General features: G+C 50.3%; 1 protein-coding gene and 1 long non-coding RNA gene across 2 annotated transcripts in view; both read right to left on the bottom strand.

Moving 5' to 3' along the window:
- LOC116974732 (collagen alpha-2(IV) chain-like) overlaps positions 1-20,263 on the bottom strand; it is a 190,606-nt gene that overhangs the window by 51,868 nt on the left and 118,475 nt on the right. Inside the window, exons 20-30 of the mRNA XM_033023447.1 lie at positions 17,927-17,980; positions 17,291-17,353; positions 17,159-17,203; positions 15,481-15,534; positions 13,823-13,886; positions 10,570-10,680; positions 6,357-6,512; positions 6,190-6,261; positions 4,617-4,771; positions 3,812-3,893; positions 993-1,099 (exon numbers count right to left, since the gene is read on the bottom strand). Of these exons, the coding sequence (XP_032879338.1) occupies positions 993-1,099; positions 3,812-3,893; positions 4,617-4,771; positions 6,190-6,261; positions 6,357-6,512; positions 10,570-10,680; positions 13,823-13,886; positions 15,481-15,534; positions 17,159-17,203; positions 17,291-17,353; positions 17,927-17,980 (963 nt within the window). The remainder of the gene's footprint in view (positions 1-992; positions 1,100-3,811; positions 3,894-4,616; positions 4,772-6,189; positions 6,262-6,356; positions 6,513-10,569; positions 10,681-13,822; positions 13,887-15,480; positions 15,535-17,158; positions 17,204-17,290; positions 17,354-17,926; positions 17,981-20,263) is intronic.
- Positions 15,462-17,984, bottom strand: LOC116974550. The gene is made up of 4 exons (XR_004412386.1): positions 17,927-17,984; positions 17,291-17,353; positions 17,159-17,203; positions 15,462-15,534 (listed from the first exon to the last, which is right to left on the bottom strand). It is a non-coding gene; the product is annotated as an uncharacterized LOC116974550 (long non-coding RNA).

The raw sequence follows: 20,263 nt of genomic DNA, 5'->3' as shown, positions 1-20,263 counted from the left end.
CCCCCTCATGTTACCCCTAAACTTCTGTCCCTTAATTCTCAAGTCATGTCCCCTTGTTTGAATCTTCCCTACTCTCAGTGGGAAAAGCTTATCCACGTCAACTCTGTCTATCTCTCTCATCATTTTAAAGACCTCTATCAAGTCCCCCCTTAACCTTCTGCGCTCCAAAGAATAAAGCCCTAACTTGTTCAACCTTTCTCTGTAACTTAGTTGCTGAAACCCAGGCAACATTCTAGCAAATCTCCTCTGTACTCTCTCTATTTTGTTGACATCCTTCCTATAATTAGGCGACCAAAATTGTACACCATACTCCAGAATTGGCCTCACCAATGCCTTGTACAATTTTAACATTACATCCCAACTTCTATACTCAATGCTCTGATTTATAAAGGCCAGCACACCAAAAGCTTTCTTTACCACCCTATCTACATGAGATTCCACTTTCAGGGAACTGTGCACAGTTATTCCCAGATCCCTCTGTTCACCTGCATTCTTCAATTCCCTACCATTTACCATGTACGTCCTATTTTGATTTGTCCTGCCAAGATGTAGCACCTCACACTTATCAGCATTAAACTCCATCTGCCATCTTTCAGCCCACTCTTCCAACTGGCATAAATCTCTCTGTAGACTTTGAAAATCTACTTCATTATCCACAACCCCACCTATCTTAGTATCATCTGCATACTTACTAATCCAATTTACCACACCATCATCCAGATCATTGATGTACATGACAAACAACAGTGGACCCAACACAGATCCCTGTGGCACCTGTGGCACATGATCATATTGAATGGTGGTGCAGGCTCGAAGGGCCGAATGGCCTACTCCTGCACCTATTTTCTATGTTTCTATGAGTGTCCAGTCATGTGGACCTGGTGTGGAACAGTGAGTGCACTCGTGGGGTCCCAGTGCGGAGCAGGGGAGGGCTGTGAGTGTACTCATAGAGCCCTGGAACAGAGCCCAGCGCTGGGGTTGATTATACTCACGTGACGTCCTTGCCGGCCCTGCTCGCCTCGTTTGCCATTCAGTCCCGGGATCCCTGGCTGTCCGGGAGCTCCACCTTGACCCTGGTCTCCCTCGTCGCCTTTAGAACCTTCGCCAACAAATAACACCTCACACCTTAGTCATTGAAACATTAACTCAGTTTCTCTCATAGCGCAATAGCCTGACCCAGGGGCAGAAGAAGGCCATTCAGCCCCTCTAGTCAGCACCACCGTTCAACAGGATCACTGTTAGGCTACTACCTCAGCCCATTTGCCTGCACCATCCCCTTAACCCCTGGATTCCTACATCTCGATCTACTCATGAATCCTATCAGCAGCCCACACATGCCAGGTCATGTCCCGTTCAGTTTGAGTTTAGTTTAGAGATACAGCGCGGAAACAGACCATTCGACCCACCGAGTCTGTACAGCCAGCCCCCGTAGTCGGAATCGAACCCGGGTCGGAGTTTGTACGTTCTCCTTGTGACTGCGTGGGTTCTCTCCGAGATCTCCGGTTTCCTCCCGCACTTCAAAGACGTACAGGTTTGTAGGTTAATGAGCTTGGTGTATGTCTAAGGATATTGTCCCTAGTGGTGGCCGACTAGGAAAAGGGGAGATGCAGCGAGACCTGGGTGTCATGGTACACCAGTCATTGAAAGTAGGCATGCAGGTGCAGCAGGCAGTGAAGAAAGCGAATGGTATGTTAGCTTTCATAGCAAAAGGATTTGAGTATAGGAGCAGGGAGGTTCTACTGCAGTTGTACAGGGTCTTGGTGAGACCACACCTGGAGTATTGCGTACAGTTTTGGTCTCCAAATCTGAGGAAGGACATTATTGCCATAGAGGGAGTGCAGAGAAGGTTCACCAGACTGATTCCTGGGATGTCAGGACTGTCTTATGAAGAAAGACTGGATAGACTTGGTTTATACTCTCTAGAATTTAGGAGATTGAGAGGGGATCTTATAGAAACTTACAAAATTCTTAAGGGGTTGGACAGGCTAGATGCAGGAAGATTGCTCCCGATGTTGGGGAAGTCCAGGACAAGGGGTCACAGCTTAAGGATAAGGGGGAAATCCTTTAAAACCGAGATGAGAAGAACTTTTTTCACACAGAGAGTGGTGAATCTCTGGAACTCTCTGCCACAGAGGGTAGTCGAGGCCAGTTCATTGGCTATATTTAAGAGGGAGTTAGATGTGGCACTTGTGGCTAAGGGGATCAGAGGGTATGGAGAGAAGGCAGGTACGGGATACTGAGTTGGATGATCAGCCATGATCATATTGATTGGCGGTGCAGGCTCGAAGGGCCGAATGGCCTACTCCTGCACCTAATTTCTATGTTTCTATGTGTGTAGGATAGTGTTGATGCGCGGAAATCGCTGGTCGGCGCGGACTCGGTGGGTCGAAGGGCCTGTTTCTGCGCTATATCTCTAAACTCAACGGGAGATGACCTGGCCGAGATTTGTGTGGTCTGCTGATGGGATTCATGGGCAGTGGATGTAGAGTCCCCTGGCCCACTAAACCATCAAACACTCATTTACACAGATTCTAAAATTATCCCATTTGTGATCTCCCCTCCATCAGTTAGGGTGCAGTCCTGATTTTCCAGCCTACCACATTGCGGTCATTGGACATTTTCTTTGGAGCTGTCACGCTGAATTTCCTGAGATACTATATTCTGCACACTGATATATTTCACTTTGCCTTACCATTTGTATTTGTGTAGGGCTTGATTGTATTCATGTATAATATTATCTGATTTGATTAGATAGCATGCAAACAAAAGATTTCCGCTGTATCTCGGTACAGGTGACCGTACTCGGCATGGTGGCGCTACGGCAGAGTTACTGCCTTACAGCGCCAGAGACCCGGGTTCGATCCTGGCTACTGGTGCTGTCTGTACAGAGATTGTACAGTACGTACTCCCTGCGACCTGTGTGGGCTTTCTCCAGGTACCCCGGTTTTCTCCTACATTCCAAAGACGTGCAGGTTTGCAGGTTAATTGGCTTCTGTAAATTGTCCCTAGTGTGTATAGTAGAATAAAGGGCCTGTCCCACCAGCATATGACTCCATGCGGCAAGCGCGACCTAACGTGGTCGCTTGAGCCGTACGGCCTCGCGGGGCCGGTCCCACTTCGATCGCCGGAGCCGTATGGAGTTGTGCGGAGCTGGTCCCGACATCGCACGGGGCTCCGAAAAACTGAGTGTTCAAAAATTCCGCGCGGCAACGGCCTGCCGGCCCGCAGTCGCCTCGACGCCGGACGCACTGTCTTGACGCCGTACGTCACGCGCGAACGTCCCGCGGACTTCGCTCGAACTTCACGTCACTAACTCGACCTCCGCGCGGCCCCCGCTTCCGGTTTGGTCGCGCTTGCCGCATGCAGTCGCATGCTCGTGGGACAGGCCCTTAAGTGTATGAGTGTTCGCTGGTCGATGTAGGCTCGGTGGGCCGAAGGGCCTGTTTCCGCGCTATATCTCTAAGCTAAGCTAAGCTAAACGAAACTAAGCGAAACTAATAAACCATAGCAATACCTGTTTAGAACAGCTCATCATTTCTCAAGAGCTCCCCTTCATGTTGTTCCTTACCACACAGGTACCTCCTGTTACAATGACAGTCCCACCCCTCTGCCTACCTATCTCCCGATCCTAATCTCCATCTTTCCTATCTCCAGCCCTCCCTCACCTACCCTCCCAAATGTGCTCCTCTCCCCCACTCAGATGTCCTCCATCAACCATCCCACCTTCTCCCATTCTCCTTCCTCTCCTCCCAACCCCAACGCCAGCGCTCCCTCTGGCCGCGACTCAGTCTCCGCTGCCTCAAGTGAGTACCTTTGATGTTGATAGTAGGGACGAAGATGGATTCGCCTTTCTGCCCCTTCCGACCGGTATCTCCAGTGGTCCCAGCCTCTCCCTGTGGGAAAATCAAGCAGCAGCTCGTCACACTGCAATCTCTTGTCAGACGTAGAGAGAGATTCTGGGAAAACTCGACAGTTTGCTAAGCCCCCGCAGCCAGCAAAGGGCAAAGGTCACGACTTGATTAGCATGGCACATTGGCCAAAGTACCAAACCATCAGGGTCAAAAGGTCGAAGGGGCCAATGTTTAAGGGTAGGAGATTATTAGTGCAGTGGGATGGGGATGTGTAGAAATTTGAGTTACCCGTCTCTTGGCTGAGAAGGGATCAACGATGGGAAAAGGTGCTGACCTGCAATTAGCAAAGAGTGCCCTTACCTCTGAGGTGAAGGGTCACAGGGACAGGGGCCATTTTACACCACCAACTGAGGGCAATACAGCACCGTTGGGGAAGAAGCTGTGCACGAGGCAGTGCTAGGGGAGGGGGGCGGGGGGTGAGGGAAGGGGGGGGGGTTGCAGTCAGGAAGGGGGGTTTCAGAGGGCAGGGTTCAGACAGAGGTAGTGCAGGGGTGGGGGTGCAATGGATTTTTGTGCAATGGTTGACGAATGGGGATATGGGGTGGAGGGGCTGGGGTGCAGAGAAAGAGGGAGGGTCAGCATGGAGGGATAGGGAGGGGCAGCGGGGTCACCCTCTGACCCCTGGCCCTGCTCGAGACCCCATGGCCAGAGTGACCTCCGACCCTGCCGCGGTAACCCACTGGCGTCGGAAGCAGCGATACTCACGGGAAGGCCGGGGGCTCCATTCGGCCCATTGGGCCCTTCCTCCCCCAGCTGCCCTGCCGCGCCTGGGACCCCGGGAAAACCGGGCAGTCCAGCTGGTCCATGGAATCCAGGGGATCCCCTGCTGCTCGCGATGCAGGCACAGATCCCATCGTCACCTGTGGAGGGAAGGGAGGTCAGGGGAGGCTCAGTGACTAGGGGTGGTCAACGGGGAGAGAGAGGGAAGGGCAGTGGGGAGAGAGAGTGAGGGGAGAGTAAGAGGGAGGGTCAGGGGAGTGAAAGAGGGAGTTAGGGGAGAAAGAGGGACAGCATTAGCAGAGAGATTGGGAGAGCCAGCGGGGAGAGAGGGATTCATCGAGTGATAGAGTGATACAGTGTGGAAACAGGTCCTCGGCCCAACTTGCCCACACCGGCCAACACGTCTCAGCTACACTAGTCCCACCCGCCAGCCTTTGGTCCACATCCCTCCAAACCTGTCCTATCCATGTACCTTTCTAACTGCTTCTTAAATGTGGGGATAGTCCTAGTTTCAACTACCTCCTCTGGCAGCTTGTTCCATATACACTCCACCCTTTGTGTGAAAAAGTTACCTCTCAGACTCCTATTAAATCTTTTCCCTTTCACCTTAAACCTATGTCTTCTGGTCCTCGATTAAACCTACTCTGGGCAAGAGACTCTTTGCATGATTTAGACAATAGACAATAGACAATAGGTGCAGGAGTAGGCCATTTGACCCTTCGAGCCAGCACCGCCATTCAATGTGATCATGGCTGATCATCCCCAATCAGTATCCCGTTCCTGCCTTCTCCCCTTCTCCCCATATCCCCTGACTCTGCTATTTTTAAGAGCCCTATCTAGCTCTCTCTTGAAAGCATCCAGAGAACCTGCCTCCACCATCCTCTGAGGCAGTGAATTCCACAGACCCACCACTCTCTGTGAGAAAAAGTGTTTCCTCGTCTCCGTTCTAAATGGCTTACTCCGTATTCTTAAACTGTGGCCCCTGGTTCTGGACTCCCCCAACATCGGGAACATTTCCTGCCTCTAGCGTGTCCAAGCCCTTAACAATCTAATATGTTTCAATGAGATTCCCTCTCATCCTTCCAAACTCCAGAGTGTACAAGCCCAACCGCTCCATTCTCTCAGCATATGACAGTCCCGCCATCCCGGGAATTAACCTTATAAACCTACGCTGCACTCCCTCAATAGCGAGAATGTCCTTCCTCAAATTAGGGGACCAAAACTGCACACAATACTCCAGGTGTGGTCTCACTAGGGCTCTGTACAACTGCAGAAGGACCTCTTTGCTCCTATATTCGATGTACCTCTATTTGTACCTATATTCGATGTACCTCTATTTGTACCTATATTCGATGTACCTATATTTGATACACCTCTGTCAGATCACCCCTCATCCTCCAGCGCTGAGGAATGGGAGGGTCAGGGGGGAGAGAGAGGGAGAGTCAGGGGAGAGAGAGAGGGAGATGGTCATGGGAAAGAGAGAGGGAGAATCAGGGGACACAGCTAGGCTGTTGGGGGTTTGATTAGACGACCTCCCCCTGCTATTACCCCTCCTTACCTTTGTTTCCAGTTGCTCCCCTCTGACCGGGGTAGCCCTGTAGTCCTGATTCCCCTTGTTCACCGTAAAGCACTAGTAAAGAAGAGCAGAGAACATTGCCCATGTAAATGGGGAGGGTTGGGTTTGTTGCCATGCCCAGCGCTGGAGTGAGCGGCGCAGCGACTGACCTGCAGGGGACGCTGGTCCTGGAGGTCCAGGTAGGCCTGGCTGTCCCGGGTCTCCTGGGAACCCTATGGATCCGGGCTCTTCTGCCGGCCACCCCACTTCCCCCTGGAATCCTTTTGGTCCGGCGAATCCCGGTGTGCCGGGCAATCCCGGGCGGCCTGTGGATCAGGATGAGAGGGCCGAGAACATAAGGAACAGAAGATGAACACGCACACACACACATGTATACGGACACACACGCATGCATATCTCACCAACACACACCTATCACACACACACACGTATTTCACACACACACACACAGGCACGCATCTCTCACACAGACACACACATACACCAGACACACGCACCACACACGTCACACACACCACTCATAAACAAAGACACGCACATCTCTCACAAGCATGTCTCTCATACGCTGCCTCTGACACACACCACACACTTCTCTCACGCACACACCCAAAGCACACAACTCACTCACACACACATATCTCTCACACACATACATACACATACATGTTTCTCACACATAATTACATGCACACCGGTCTCGCACACTTGCACACACAGACACACACACCACACACACAGACACAAACCATTCACACACACACACACCCCAAACGCACGCCTCTCATGCGCACACAAATAGACATAGAAACATAGAAAATAGGTGCAGGAGGAGGCCATTTGGCCCTTCGAACCATTCACCGTCGTCTAGAATCAGTACTCCGTTCCTGCTTTCTCCCCATACCCCTTGATTCCGTTAGCTCTAAGAGCTATATCCAACTCTCTCTTGAATACATCCAGTGAATTGGCCTCCACTGCCTTCTGAGGAAGAGAATTCCATAGATTCACAACTCTCTGGGTGAAAAAGTTTTTCTTCATCTCATAGAAACATAGAAACATAGAAATTAGGTGCAGGAGTAGGCCATTCGGCCCTTCGAGCCTGCACCGCCATTCAATATGATTATGGCTGATCATCCAACTCAGTATCCCGTACCTGCCTTCTCTCCATATCCTCTGATCCCCTTAGCCACAAGGGCCACATCTAACTCCCTCTTAAATATAGCCAATGAACTGGCCTCGACTACCTTCTGTGGCAGGGAGTTCCAGAGATTCACTACTCTCTGTGTGAAAAAAGTTCTCCTCATCTCGGTTTTAAAGGATTTCCCCCTTATCCTTAAGCTGTGACCCCTTGTCCTGGACTTCCCCCAACATCGGGAGCAATCTTCCTGCATCTAGCCTGTCCAACCCCTTAAGAATTTTGTAAGTTTCTATAAGATCCCCTCTCAATCTCCTAAATTCTAGAGAGTATAAACCAAGTCTATCCAGTCTTTCTTCATAAGACAGTCCTTACATCCCAGGAATCAGTCTGGTGAACCTTCTCTGCACTCCCTCTATGGCAATATGTCCTTCCTCAGATTTGGAGACCAAAACTGTACGCAATACTCCAGGTGTGGTCTCACCAAGACCCTGTACAACTGCAGTAGAACCTCCCTGCTCCTATACTCAAATCCTTTTGCTATTGAAAGCTAACATACCATTCGCTTTCTTCACTGCCTGCTGCACCTGCATGCCCACTTTCAATGACTGGTGTACCATGACACCCAGGTCTCGCTGCATCTCCCCTTTTCCTAGTCGGCCACCATTTAGATAATAGTCTGCTTTCATGTTTTTGCCACCAAAATGGATAACCTCACATTTATCCACATTATACTGCATCTGCCAAACATTTTGCCCACTACCCCAGCCTATCCAAGTCACCTTGCAGTCTCCTAGCAATCCTCCTCACAGCTAACACTGCCCCCAAGCTTAGTGTCATCCGCAACTTGGAGATATTGCCTTCAATTCCCTCATCCAGATCATTAATATATATGTAAATAGCTGGGGGTCCCAGCACTGAGCCTTGCGGTACCCCCACTAGTCACATGCCTGCCATTGTGAAAGGGACCCGTTTACTCCTACTCTTTGCAAGATCTCAGTCCTAAATGGCCCACCACTTATTCTTAAACTGTGACCCCTGGTTCTGGACTCCCCCAACATCGGGAAAATGATTCCTGCATGTGTATGTCTCTCTCTCTCACAAACAGAAACACATAAGCACACACACATCTCACAATCAAACGTGTACAGACAAACGCACAAATATATACACACACACTTAATGTTCATCTTTTCAGATAAGCAGAGTGAATCATCTAATAATTAATATCTGCCTAGAACACTACTGTAGGGTTCGATTGCAGTTAAGGCAATGAAAATTGAATTTTAGGCATCGAGTAGACAAGATTAAATCCAACGACCAATTGGTCAGCTTTTTTCCTGCTGGATTCCCCTCGTTCTCCGAAATTTCCCAAAACTCTAAATAAAGTCTTTAAAAACTTTTATGATAACAAGACAACACCAGATAGAGAATAAGAGGTTGAGAGGAGAAGGCAAGAGGAGGTCAGTGAGAAGGGATGGTAGGAAGATGGGGAGAAACAGGAAGAATAGAATGAGGAGAGAGAGAAAGGGCGAGAAGGCCTGTGGAGTGGAAAGGGAGAAGATGGAGAGAACACGGAGGAAAGTGTGGGGTGGAGGGGAGGAAAATGTGATATAAGGTGCACGAGAGGGAAAAGAAGAGAGTAGGAAAATAAATAGGGAGGAGAGAGAGGGAACAGGAGAGAGTAGAGGGTAATGAAAGAGAGGAGTTTGTAGTCTTCTTCTTGCGCATGGCGTGCACAGCCTAACAGTTGTAAGACAACTTGTTCTATTTTGATCTTATTTGATTGGGCACGCCAGGTTAATTGCATTCGTTGAAACCAGGGCGGACCACGTGAAGGTGCAATCTCCCCACCACTTTGCAGAGGCAAGGGGGTTGGAGAGGCAGCAGGGAGAAGAACAAAGGATGGGAGCGAAACACAAAAGTAAGATTTCAGTTTCGTACTGTCCAAATGTTCTAAAACCTCCAAAACATGGTCTTTAAAAATATTTCATGATAACAAGAGAATGACAGATAGAGAACAAGCAAGAGGAGAGGGCGAGCAAGGGCAATCGAGAGGGATGGAGAGAGGTGAGAGGAAACCATCAACTAAAATGAAATACATCGTAGCAAAGTGTGGTCATACATTTTGGTAGTAGGAATAAAGATGCAGACTATTTTCTAAATGGGGAGAGAATCCAGAAATCAGGAGGAGCAAACAGATTTGGGAGTGCTGGTGCAGATTCCCAAACAGTTAAGTTGCAAGTCCTTAGTATGGAAGACAAACACAATGGTAGCATTTATTTCAAGAGGACTAGAGTACAAAAACAGGGATGTAATGCCGAGGCACTATAAGGTGCTGGTCGGGCCGTATTTGTAGTATTGTGAACAATTTGGGGCCCCATATCTGAGGAATATGTGCTGGCTCTGGAGAGGGGCCAGAGGAGGTTTACAAGAATTATCCCAGGAATCAGTGGGTTAATATATGATGAGCATTTGACAGCAGTGGGCCTGTACTCACTGGAGTTTAGAAGGATGAAGGGAAGACCTCTGAAACTTGCCGAATAGTGAAAGGCTTGGATAGAGTGGATGTGGAGACGGTGTTTTCACTTGTGGGAGAGTTTAGGACTAGAGGTCACAGCCTCAGAATTAAAGGATGTTCCTTTAGGAAGGAGATGAGGAGAAATTTCTTTAGTCAGAGGGTGGTGAATCTGTGAAATTCTTGGCCATAGAAGGCTGTGGAGGTCAAGTCAATTAATATATTATTAAGGTAGAGATAGATAGATTCTCGATTAGTACAGATTTCAGGTGTTATGGGGGGAGGGCAGGAGAATGGGGTTAGGAGGGAGAGATAGATCAGCCATGATTGAAAGGCAGAGTAGACTTGATGGACCGAACGGCTTAATTCTGCTCCTCATACTTATGAACTTAGAGCGTAGCGTTGCGCGATGACATCACCGCCCGGCGTGCCGTTGCGTGATGACGTCACCGCCTGACGCCGTGCGACGTCCAAATTCAGTCGGCCCGCCTCCTGCCCAGCTGATTGGTGAGTGTGATGTCGGGACCAGCCCCGCACAACTCCAGACGGCTCCGCGGTTCGAATTGGGACCGGACCCGTGAGGCCGTACGCCTCAAGCGACCACGTTTGGTCGCGCTAGACGCATGCAATCGCATGCTGGTGGGACAGGCCCTTTAGTTACACCAAGGCTCCCGAAAGCCCTTGGGCAGTTTTGAAGGTACCACTTCCTTACCTGGGTAGTAGCTGGTGTCACCACGAGGACCCTGGGCTCCAGGGGGGCCCTGGTATCCCGTGTCTCCTCGCTCTCCTCGATCTCCTTTTAGACCAGGCAGGCCCTTCAGACCTTGAGGCAAGAACAGAAACATTACCAAGGAACTTCAACAGAAGGCACTGAGTACAGGCCGAGTAGAAGCAACACACACATCACTCCAAGGCCAGGCCCATGCATGGACAAGATGGGCTGAAGGGCCTGTTCCATGCTGTATAACCATATGGGAGTTGAGAATCAAGAATATTTAATTGTCACATGCACTGACAACAGAACAATGACATTGTTTCTTGAAGAAAGCATAACTGGCCTGCCAATACAACACACATCTATCTATGTTACTAAAAGTCTGTTCTTGACCGGTTTTGGCTTTCTGTGCTGCGATTTCCGAGAGTACGCCGCCACCTACGGCCGTCATTTTCGGCCACCTCGCTCAGAGCCCCCCTATGCCGCGTGTGTGCCGAGGATTTTTCCAGTTGATGAAAATTGACAGAGATATTAATGTTTTTACATAATTCCCCATTCTCTCTGCTGCCCCTGCTGGAGGGAGGGGGAGGGACTATAAAACCAGGAAGTGGTGTGCCTCAATCAGTCTCTGCAAGTGGTGTGCCTCAATCAGTCTCTGCAAGTGGTGTGCCTCAATCAGAGCTCTGAATGACACTGGCAAATGTCTACAGCACTGTGGGTACCCTTAATTTGGTTTGAAAATGAAAATATGGTTAGAGGTAAAAAAGCACTGCCTGCAAATGGTTGTTTGGGTTTGGGTTGAAGTGAAAAGGTACTCTCTCTCCCCCCCCTCTCCCCTCCCCCCCCTCTCCTCTCCCCCCCCCCCCCCCTCTCCTCTCCCCCCCCCCCTCTCCTCTCCCCCCCCCTCTGCCTCTCCCCCCCCCTCTCCTCTCCTCTCCCCCCCCCCTCTCCCTCTCCCCCCCCTCTCCTCTCCCCCCCCTCTCCTCTCCTCTCCCCCCTCTCCTCTCCCCCCCCTCTCCTCTCCCACCCCCTCTCCTCTCCCCCTCTCCTCTCCTCTCCCCCCATCTCCTCTCCTCTCCCCCCCTCTCCTCTCCCCCCCTCTCCTCTCCTCTCCCCCCCTCTCCTCATCCTCTCCCCCCCTCTCCTCTCCTCTCCCCCCCTCTCCCTCTCCTCTCCCCCCTCTCCTCTCCCCCCCCTCCTCTCCCCCCGTCCTCTCCCCCCCCTCTCCTCTCCCCCCTTCTCCTCTCCCCTCCCCCCTCTCCTCTCCCCCTCTCTCCTCTCCCTCCTCTCTCTCTCCCCTCTTTTTCTCCCCCTCCTCCCCTCCATCCCCTCCCCCACCATCCCTCCCCTAAACCCCCCTCCCCTCCACACACCCCTAGGGACCCCCTTCCCTCCACCCTCCCTCCCCCTCCCTGCTCCCCACCTCTCCCCCACCCCTCATCTCACCCCCTTCTCAGCACACCCCCTCTCTCCTCCCCCCTCTCTCCTCCCCCCTCTCTCCTCCCACCCCTCTCTCTCTCTCCCCGCCTCCCCTCCATTAGCGTGAGTGCGGGTAGTTAGTGTGTGACGCTGCATGCCGCCTCCCCCTCCACAACCGCACGTTGGGGGAACAGACCCAACGGGTCTGCACTTGGTCTAGTAGAATAAATAAAATTAGTTAGATATTGTTAGTCATAGAGTCATACAGCATAGAAACAGGCCCTTCGGCCTAACTTTCCCACACTGGCCAATATGTCCCATCTACGCTAGTTCCACCTACCTGCACTTGGCTCATGCCCCTCTAACCTGTCCTATCCATGTACCTGTCCAAATGTTAGCTATTTCCATACACCCATCACCATTTGCATGAAAACGTTAAGGGGCTGTCCCACCTGGGCGACCTAATCCGCGAGTTCTGGCAAGTTTGCCCTCGACTCATACTCGCAGCATGGTCGACACGGGGTCCTAGGAGGTCTTTGTAACTTTCCTTCGTGCTCGAGAATAGTCCCCGCGTACTCGAGGCCTCAGCTAGGTTGCGGCGTTTTTTCAACATGTTGAAAAATGCCCGCGAGTAAAAAAAGGTCGCCATGGAAAAAAATCGATACTTTTTTTACTCGTAGGTTTAGTCGTAGTGGGTCGTAGTAGGTCGGCATGTTAGTCGTAGGTAATCGAGGGTAGTCGAAGGTAGTCAAAAGTAGTGGTAGATAGTGTTCATCATAGTCGAAGGGAGGTCGAAGGAAGTCGTCTTCACTGTCCACTATTCGGTGTCCAATTTTCCCGAAGTTAGTCGTAGCTAGTCGAAGCTGGTCTTCGTCATAGTCGGAGGAGGTCGAAGGAGGTCTTCTACATAGTCGAAGGAGGTCTTCAACATGACATTTTTTCAAACTCTCCTAAACTCTTCTAAACTTGCCAATTAGGTCGCCCAAGTGACACAGCCTCTTTAACCCTCAAGGTTCCTATTAAATTTTCTCCCCCTCGCCTTAAACCTCTGGATTTCGGTTCTCCTACTCTTGGCAAGAGATTACCCTATCTATTCCTCTCATGGTTTTGTACACCTCAATAAGATCACCCCTCATCAAGTGCTCTGGTGGCTTGAGAGATGATGGGACGTGGGCAAAAAACGGGAACAGTGGTCTTAATGTGGATTATGGTGTGCTATGTACTCCAGTGCACTATGCTTACATGTGTGTTGTGCTGCTGCAAGTAAGAATTTCATTGTTCCGTTTCGGGACATATGACAATAAAACACTCTTGACTCTTGAATGAGCAGCCACAGTTGCACTGAATGTGAAGCATAGAAACATAGAAAATAGTTGCAGGAGTATCGGCCATTCGAGCCTGCACCGCCATTCAATATGATCATGGCTGATCATAGCAGGCTGAGCAGCTAAATGGGGCCTGTGGTTTGCTGTCCATTTCAGCGGCCGCCTGGCCCCCTGCACAATTACTGTCCAGTTATTCGATCCAGAAGAAATATAATGTGTAGGAAGGAACTACAGATGCTGTTTTACACTGACGATAGACACAAACTGCTGGAGTAACTCAGCGTGACAGGCAGCATCTCTGGAGAGATGGAATGGGTGACGTTTCAGGTCGAGACCCTTCTTTAGACACAATGGGTGATGTTTTGGGTTGAGACTTTTCTCCAGACAGTCTGACGATGGATCTCAACCCGAAACATCACCTACTCCTTCTGTCCAGAGGTGCTGCCTGTCCCGCGGAGTTACTCCATTTTGTGCCTGTCTTCAGAAGAAGTATAACTTCAACATACCTTTTGCAACATCTCCGGGGAGAATTATGGTTCTACCTGGAAGACCATGATCACCACGATTCCCCTGGAGGCGGAAAGGAAGAGACAGTGCATTAGGATGGGAGCCACACAACACTGGGTCCCCTGAGGGTCGTTGGGTGGGGCTGAGGGTGCCAAAGGTGTGGCCAGCTTGGCATCTTGCCAGAGGTGGATCTCAGATTCAGATTCAATCTTTATTGTCATTGTGCAGTGTACAGTACAGAGACAATGAAATGCAGTTAGCATCTCCCCCAGAAGAGCGAACATAGAATGATGAGCAATAGATATATATACGTACATACAGTCGTAGTGCAATTTTTCTGGGGGAAGGAGTGTCCGGGGGTGGGTGGGGGGGTGACTGGCAATCACCAAGGTGCAGAGTTAAGTAATGTAACAGCCGCAGGGAAGAATCTGTCTTCTTGGTCTTCTTGGAGTTAAGGGCCAGGCTGGACCTCCTCCCTATAGGCCGACTCATCGTTGTTGCTGATGAGGCCAATCACCGTTGTATCATCTGCATATTTGATGATGGTGTTAGTACCATCACCATCTCAGCACCAGATGCCAGGGCGAGACCTAGCTCCCGTTAAACCCCCTCCCTCCACTGTGGATGCTGCTTCTGCAGCAGAGGGCTGTGTGGCCCTGGGACCACATGGACCACTGGTTACGCAGTCCCATCGCTGCACAACCTGCTAGTTAGCGCGGTCCTGTGACCACGTGCTCCCCCGGTTACACAGTACCGAGGCTGTGCTGCACGCCGGCCATGCTGCCGTAGGACTGGACACTATGCCGCGGGTTGCGAATAAAAGGGCAGTCTGCCAGTGAGGAGTTGGGAGCTACATTCACCACTGAAATCTAATTGAAACACTGTTTTAGTTTTTGACAGATACAGAGTGATATGGGGCGGAAAATCCGGGGGGGCCAGAGGGGACACGTCCCCCCCCCCCCCATGTTTTGAGAAGTGGGGGACATCCCCCCCAAGTTTTTGTGATCCCGATTTTAAAATCTCCTCTTTTAGTGCTGGATTGAGCCTTCGAAGCTTCGCGTGTGTGTATGAGTGGCGCATGCGCGCGTGGCCGCCAAGAAATTGTGTCCCCCGTCCCCTCCATGTTTTGATAGCGAGTTCCGTCCGCTCTTGAGAGTGGTCACCGAGACCACGCCAACCAACGATCACCCCACACACTTGTTCTATCCTTCCCACGGGGGAGAATTTACAGAGGCCAATTAACCTGCAAACCCACGCGTATTTGGAGTGTGGGAGGAGACCGGAGCACCCGGTGAAAACCCACGCTGTCACAGGGAGAACATGCAAACTCCGTAGAGACAGCATCCATAGTCAGGATCGAACACGGGTCTCTACCGTTGCGCCACCGTGCTGCGACTGTGACACATCTCCGGAAGATCCACAGTAGACGTCACACGATGCACGAGTGACAGAAAAATAGCTCACAGATCAACGAGTTTAATGTCAACGAGTTTCATATATCAAAGCCACACGGCTCTGCGCCAGTGTGCAACCCTGCACAGCAAGATCCCATGCCAACAGCCTGGGAAGTGGCCAGACACTACAGCTCACTGACGTCTGCCCGTGGATCAGAACTGAACGCCTGAAAATACACACTGATGATAAAGAAAGTGATTACCTTCATTCCGGGCCAGCCTGTTTCTCCTAAGATACCCGGTCTCCCTGGATACCCCTGATCGCAAACAAATCACAGAGGTCAATTACACACAGCCACCACACGGGATTCCCCCTTCCCCTAACCCCCCCAACCCCCCGGGATTGCCTGGAATGTAACTGCCGTTACCCCTTTCCGCGGCACTGTGTTGAGCTGAGTCCCCATTGTGATGCAAGCTGTTTCACCAGTGCAGATGACCCATCCCACCGTCCCTGTGTTTCTAATGTGCACCAGGCTTTTTAGTAAGACACCAACTTCTCAACAAAAGAGATCACCATCTGTATTATAGGCCTGATAAAACTATGTTCATGTACACTTTGGATAATCCACCAGACCAGCTGATTTTCTTGACTGTCGAATGCTATAGTCTCCCAACACACGTTTAATTTGATAGACACAACGCAGCTGGAGTTCCTCAGTGGGTCAGGCAGCATCTCTGGAGAGAAAAGAATAGGTGACGTTTTGGGTCGGGATCCTTGTTCAGTCTAAATCTTTCGTATAAAGCAGCATCTGCTGCTCTTTGTTTCGACACTTTTAATTTGCTTTTTGGTCCAAGATGCCACAAGGTGCAGTTTCCAGGAAAACAGGTCAGTTCCAAGGGAGTGGGACTCAGCACCTAGTTGGAAGCAGATTGTCTGAGATTTACTGAGTTCACTATTCCGTCATCAATAATTCTCTTAGAGAGGCAGTGAAGAAAGCGAATGGTATGTTAGCATTCATAGCAAAAGGATTTGAGTATAGGAGCAGGGAGGTTCTACTGCAGTTGTACAGGGTCTTGGTGAGACCACACCTGGAGTATTGCGTACAGTTTTGGTCTCCAAATCTGAGGAAATACATTCTTGCCATACAGGGAGTACAGAGAAGGTTCACCAGACTGATTCCTGGGATGTCAGGACTTTCATATGAAGAAAGACTGGATAGACTCGGCTTGTACTCGCTAGAATTTAGGAGATTGAGGGGGGATCTTATAGAAACGTACAAAATTCTTAAGGGGTTGGACAGGCTAGATGCAGGAAGATTGTTCCCGATGTTGGGGAAGTCCAGGACAAGGGGTCACAGTTTAAGGATAAAGGGGAAATCCTTTAGGGCCGAGATGAGAAAAACATTTTTCACACAGAGAGTGGTGAATCTCTGGAACTCTCTGCCACAGAAGGTAGTTGAGGCCAGTTCATTGGCTATATTTAAGAGGGAGTTAGATGTGGCCCTTGTGGCTAAAGGGATCAGGGGATATGGAGAGAAGGCAGGTACAGGATACTGAGTTGGATGATCAGCCGTGATCATATTGAATGGGTCGAAGGGCCGAATGGCCTACTCCTGCACCTATTTTCTATGTTTCTATGTTTCTATGAAACATTTTGCTCACAACTTTTCTGACAAGCTGCAATCTCCGAAGATTCTGCAGGAGTTTCTAAGCATTGCCCCTGAATGTGGTGCTTCCTCAGTACCACCCCTCCCACAGTGCGGTGCTCCCTCAGTGCTACCCCTCCGCGTCTCCAAGTGAACAAACCGGTGTAGTATAGCTGGATGGGCCGATAGGCCTGTTTCTGTTCTGCGTGACTCTGTGACTGGAAGCATGGTTTGAACCAGGTGCATGTGAGCACACGGTCACTCAGTGGGGTTCCCAGATGGATCTTATACTCACCGTTGGCCCGTCATGGCCTGAGGGTCCATCCGAACCGCTGGTGCCCTAGAATCACACAAGAGGGTCAGAACTTTACACTAGGGTCACCATGGGGTTTAGCAAAGTGTTCTTTCTGTGGCAGGTGCACCTTACCCTCGGGCCCGGTAGCCCCAGCACTCCCGCCTCTCCCTTCTCGCCCTGTTGACGCGGATCTCCCTGAACGGAACAATGAAACAGATGTGATTAGTGGATGTACTCAAGGCGGAGATCGACAGATTCTTGACCAGTACGGGTGTCAGAGGTTACGGGGAGAAGGCAGGAGAATGGGGTTGAGGGAAAGATAGATCAGCCATGATTGATAATTTGAGTAGACTTAATGGGCCGAATAGCCTAATTCTGCTCCTATAATTTATGAAATTTTTTTTTTTTAATAATCTTTTTATTAGAGGCAGGTACATATCATATTAAATCATTTCATGTATATCATTCCTACATTACTAATATTATCGATTGATATTAACTCTGCTTCTAGTATTTTATATAGATAGAAAATAAGAAAGAGAAATTTAAAAAAAGGAAAATTTATGAATTTATGAACTAATCCCCACAAATCAGGAACGGGCAGAGGAAGTCTCACCTCATTCAGCCCAGGCTCTGCTATGCAAAGATAACGAGTGGTGAGGTTGGGTAGAGGGAGGTTGGTGGGAAGGGGGGGGGGGGGGGGGAGAGGAGAGGGGAGAGTCAGCGTTTCATGGTGAACAATTTGTCTGGTTGGAAATTCAAGCTCACCTGGATTGCAGGTGTTCCTGTTTCTCCCTTCATTCCTGGTTTTCCGTACTTTCCCTGAATAAAGAACGGGAGACAGTCATGAGGGCCCTGTGCAGACTCCTGAAAACAAGTCTTCCTCCAGAAACCAATGTGTCTGCTGGGACTGAGAGCTGTCTCGAGGGCAGGAAAATCTCACATCTCATCCCCGCCTTTTACATTTGATTTAAGAGCTGGGATTAAAAACAATGTTGCCATGATACTAGGACACTTTAGACTTTAGAGATACAACACAGGAACGGGCACATCGGCCCACACCGTTCACCCCGTACACTAACACTATCTTACCCACTGGCGACAACTTAACCATTTTCTTTACAAAGCCAATTTACCTACGAACTGGCACATATAACCATATAACAATTACAGCACGGAACAGGCCATTTCGGCCCTTCAAGTCCGAGCCGAACACTTATTTTCCCCTAATCCAATCCACCTGCACTCAGACCATAACCCTCCATTCCTTTCCCATCCATATACCTATCCAATTTATTTTTAAATGATAAAATCGAACCTGCCTCCACCACTTCCACTGGAAGCTTATTCCACACAGCTACCACTCTCTGAGTAAAGGAGTTCCCCCTCATGTTACCCCTAAACTTCTGTCCCTTAATTCTCAAGTCATGTCCTCTTGTTTGAATCTTCCCTACTCTCAGTGGGAAAAGCTTGTCCACGTCAACTCTGTCTATCCCTCTCATCATTTTAAAGACCTCTATCAAGTCCCCCCCTTAACCTTCTGCGCTCCAGAGAATAAAGACCTAACTTGTTCAACCTTTCTCTGTAACTTAGTTCATCTTTGGACTGTGGGGGGAAGGTGGTCATGGTCACAGGGAGAACGTACAAACTCCGTACAGACGGCATCCATAGTCAGGGTCAAACCTGGGTCTCCGGCGCTATACGGCAGCGACTCTACCACTGCCCCCACTGTGACACATCTCCAGAAAATCCACTGTAGATGTCACACGATGTACGAGCGAAAAGAATAACTTAAAATGTGCTCACAGATCCATGTGTTTAACATCAACAAGTTTAATTCATCAAAGCCACACAGAAGTGGCATATGCTAGGCTATTCCAACTATATTCCAAATATCAAAAAGTCATAAAATAATAAATAGGCACAAGCATTGCTATATATTCCATAAATGTAACTAATTACACATAAATTCCCGTGATTCCAAGAGTAGCTCAGAGCTGGGGATCATGTGATTTACATCTACTGACACCCCAAAGCTACTTGTCTGAATAATTGTAGTTCAAACCGTGTACATGTAGGGCTTCCTCAGTCCTGCCCTTTCCACAGTGTGTCACTCCCTCAGTACTGCCCCTCCCACAGTGCACAGTGTGTCACTCCCTCAGTACTAGCCCCCTCCACAGTGTGTCCTACTCCCTCAGTACTGCCCCTCCCACAGTGCACAGTGTGTCACTCCCTCAGTACTGCCCCTCCCACAGTGCGTCACTCCCTCAGTACCGCCCTCCCACAGTGTGTCACTTCCCTCCGTACCGCCCCTCCCAGTGTGTCACTCCCTCAGTACTGCCCTTCCACAGTGTGTCACTCCCCTCAGTACTGCCCCTCCCACGGTGCTACGCTCACTCAGTACTGCCCCTCCCACAGTGTGTCACTCACTCAGTAATGCCCCTTCCCACAGTGGGTCACTCCCTCAGTACCGCCGCCCTGTCCCACAGTGGTTCACTCTCATCAGTACTGCCCCTCCCAGTGGTGTCCACTTCACTCAGGTTACCACCACCCTCCCCGCCCCTCCCACAGTGTTCACTCCTCAGTACTGAGCCCCTCCCACAGTGTGTCACTTCCCTCAGTGACCCGCCCCTCCCCAACAATGTTCACGCCCTAGATACCCCAGTGCCCTCCACAGTGGTATCCACTCCCTCAGTACTGCCCCTCCCACGATTGTGTCACTTCCCTCAGTACCCAGCCCCTCCCACAATTGTCCACTAGCCCTCAGTACCACCCCTCGCACAGTGTGTCACTTCCCTCAGTACTGCCTCCTCCCACAGTGTGTCACTCCCTCGTACTGCCCCCTCCCACAGTGTGTCACTCACTCAGTACTGCCCCCCCCCCCCACAGTGCACGCTCACTCAGTACTGCCTCTTTGACATTTCACGTTGAAAATCACAGCCTGGAACTTTGCGGTGCAGTCCCTGGGATGTCATGTAGACCCACGACCACAAGGCTTGTTACCAAGGGCATGCTCATTAAACTCGACTGTCAGCTGGCTGGCCTGAGCCCTCTCCGGCCCCTTCACAGTGGTTGCCACCTTGCTCAATGTGTGCTGGCACGTCA

The sequence above is a fragment of the Amblyraja radiata genome, chromosome 6, assembly GCF_010909765.2.
Source record: "Amblyraja radiata isolate CabotCenter1 chromosome 6, sAmbRad1.1.pri, whole genome shotgun sequence".
Classification (NCBI taxonomy): domain Eukaryota; kingdom Metazoa; phylum Chordata; class Chondrichthyes; order Rajiformes; family Rajidae; genus Amblyraja; species Amblyraja radiata.
This window is presented reverse-complemented; position numbering and strand designations above follow the sequence as displayed.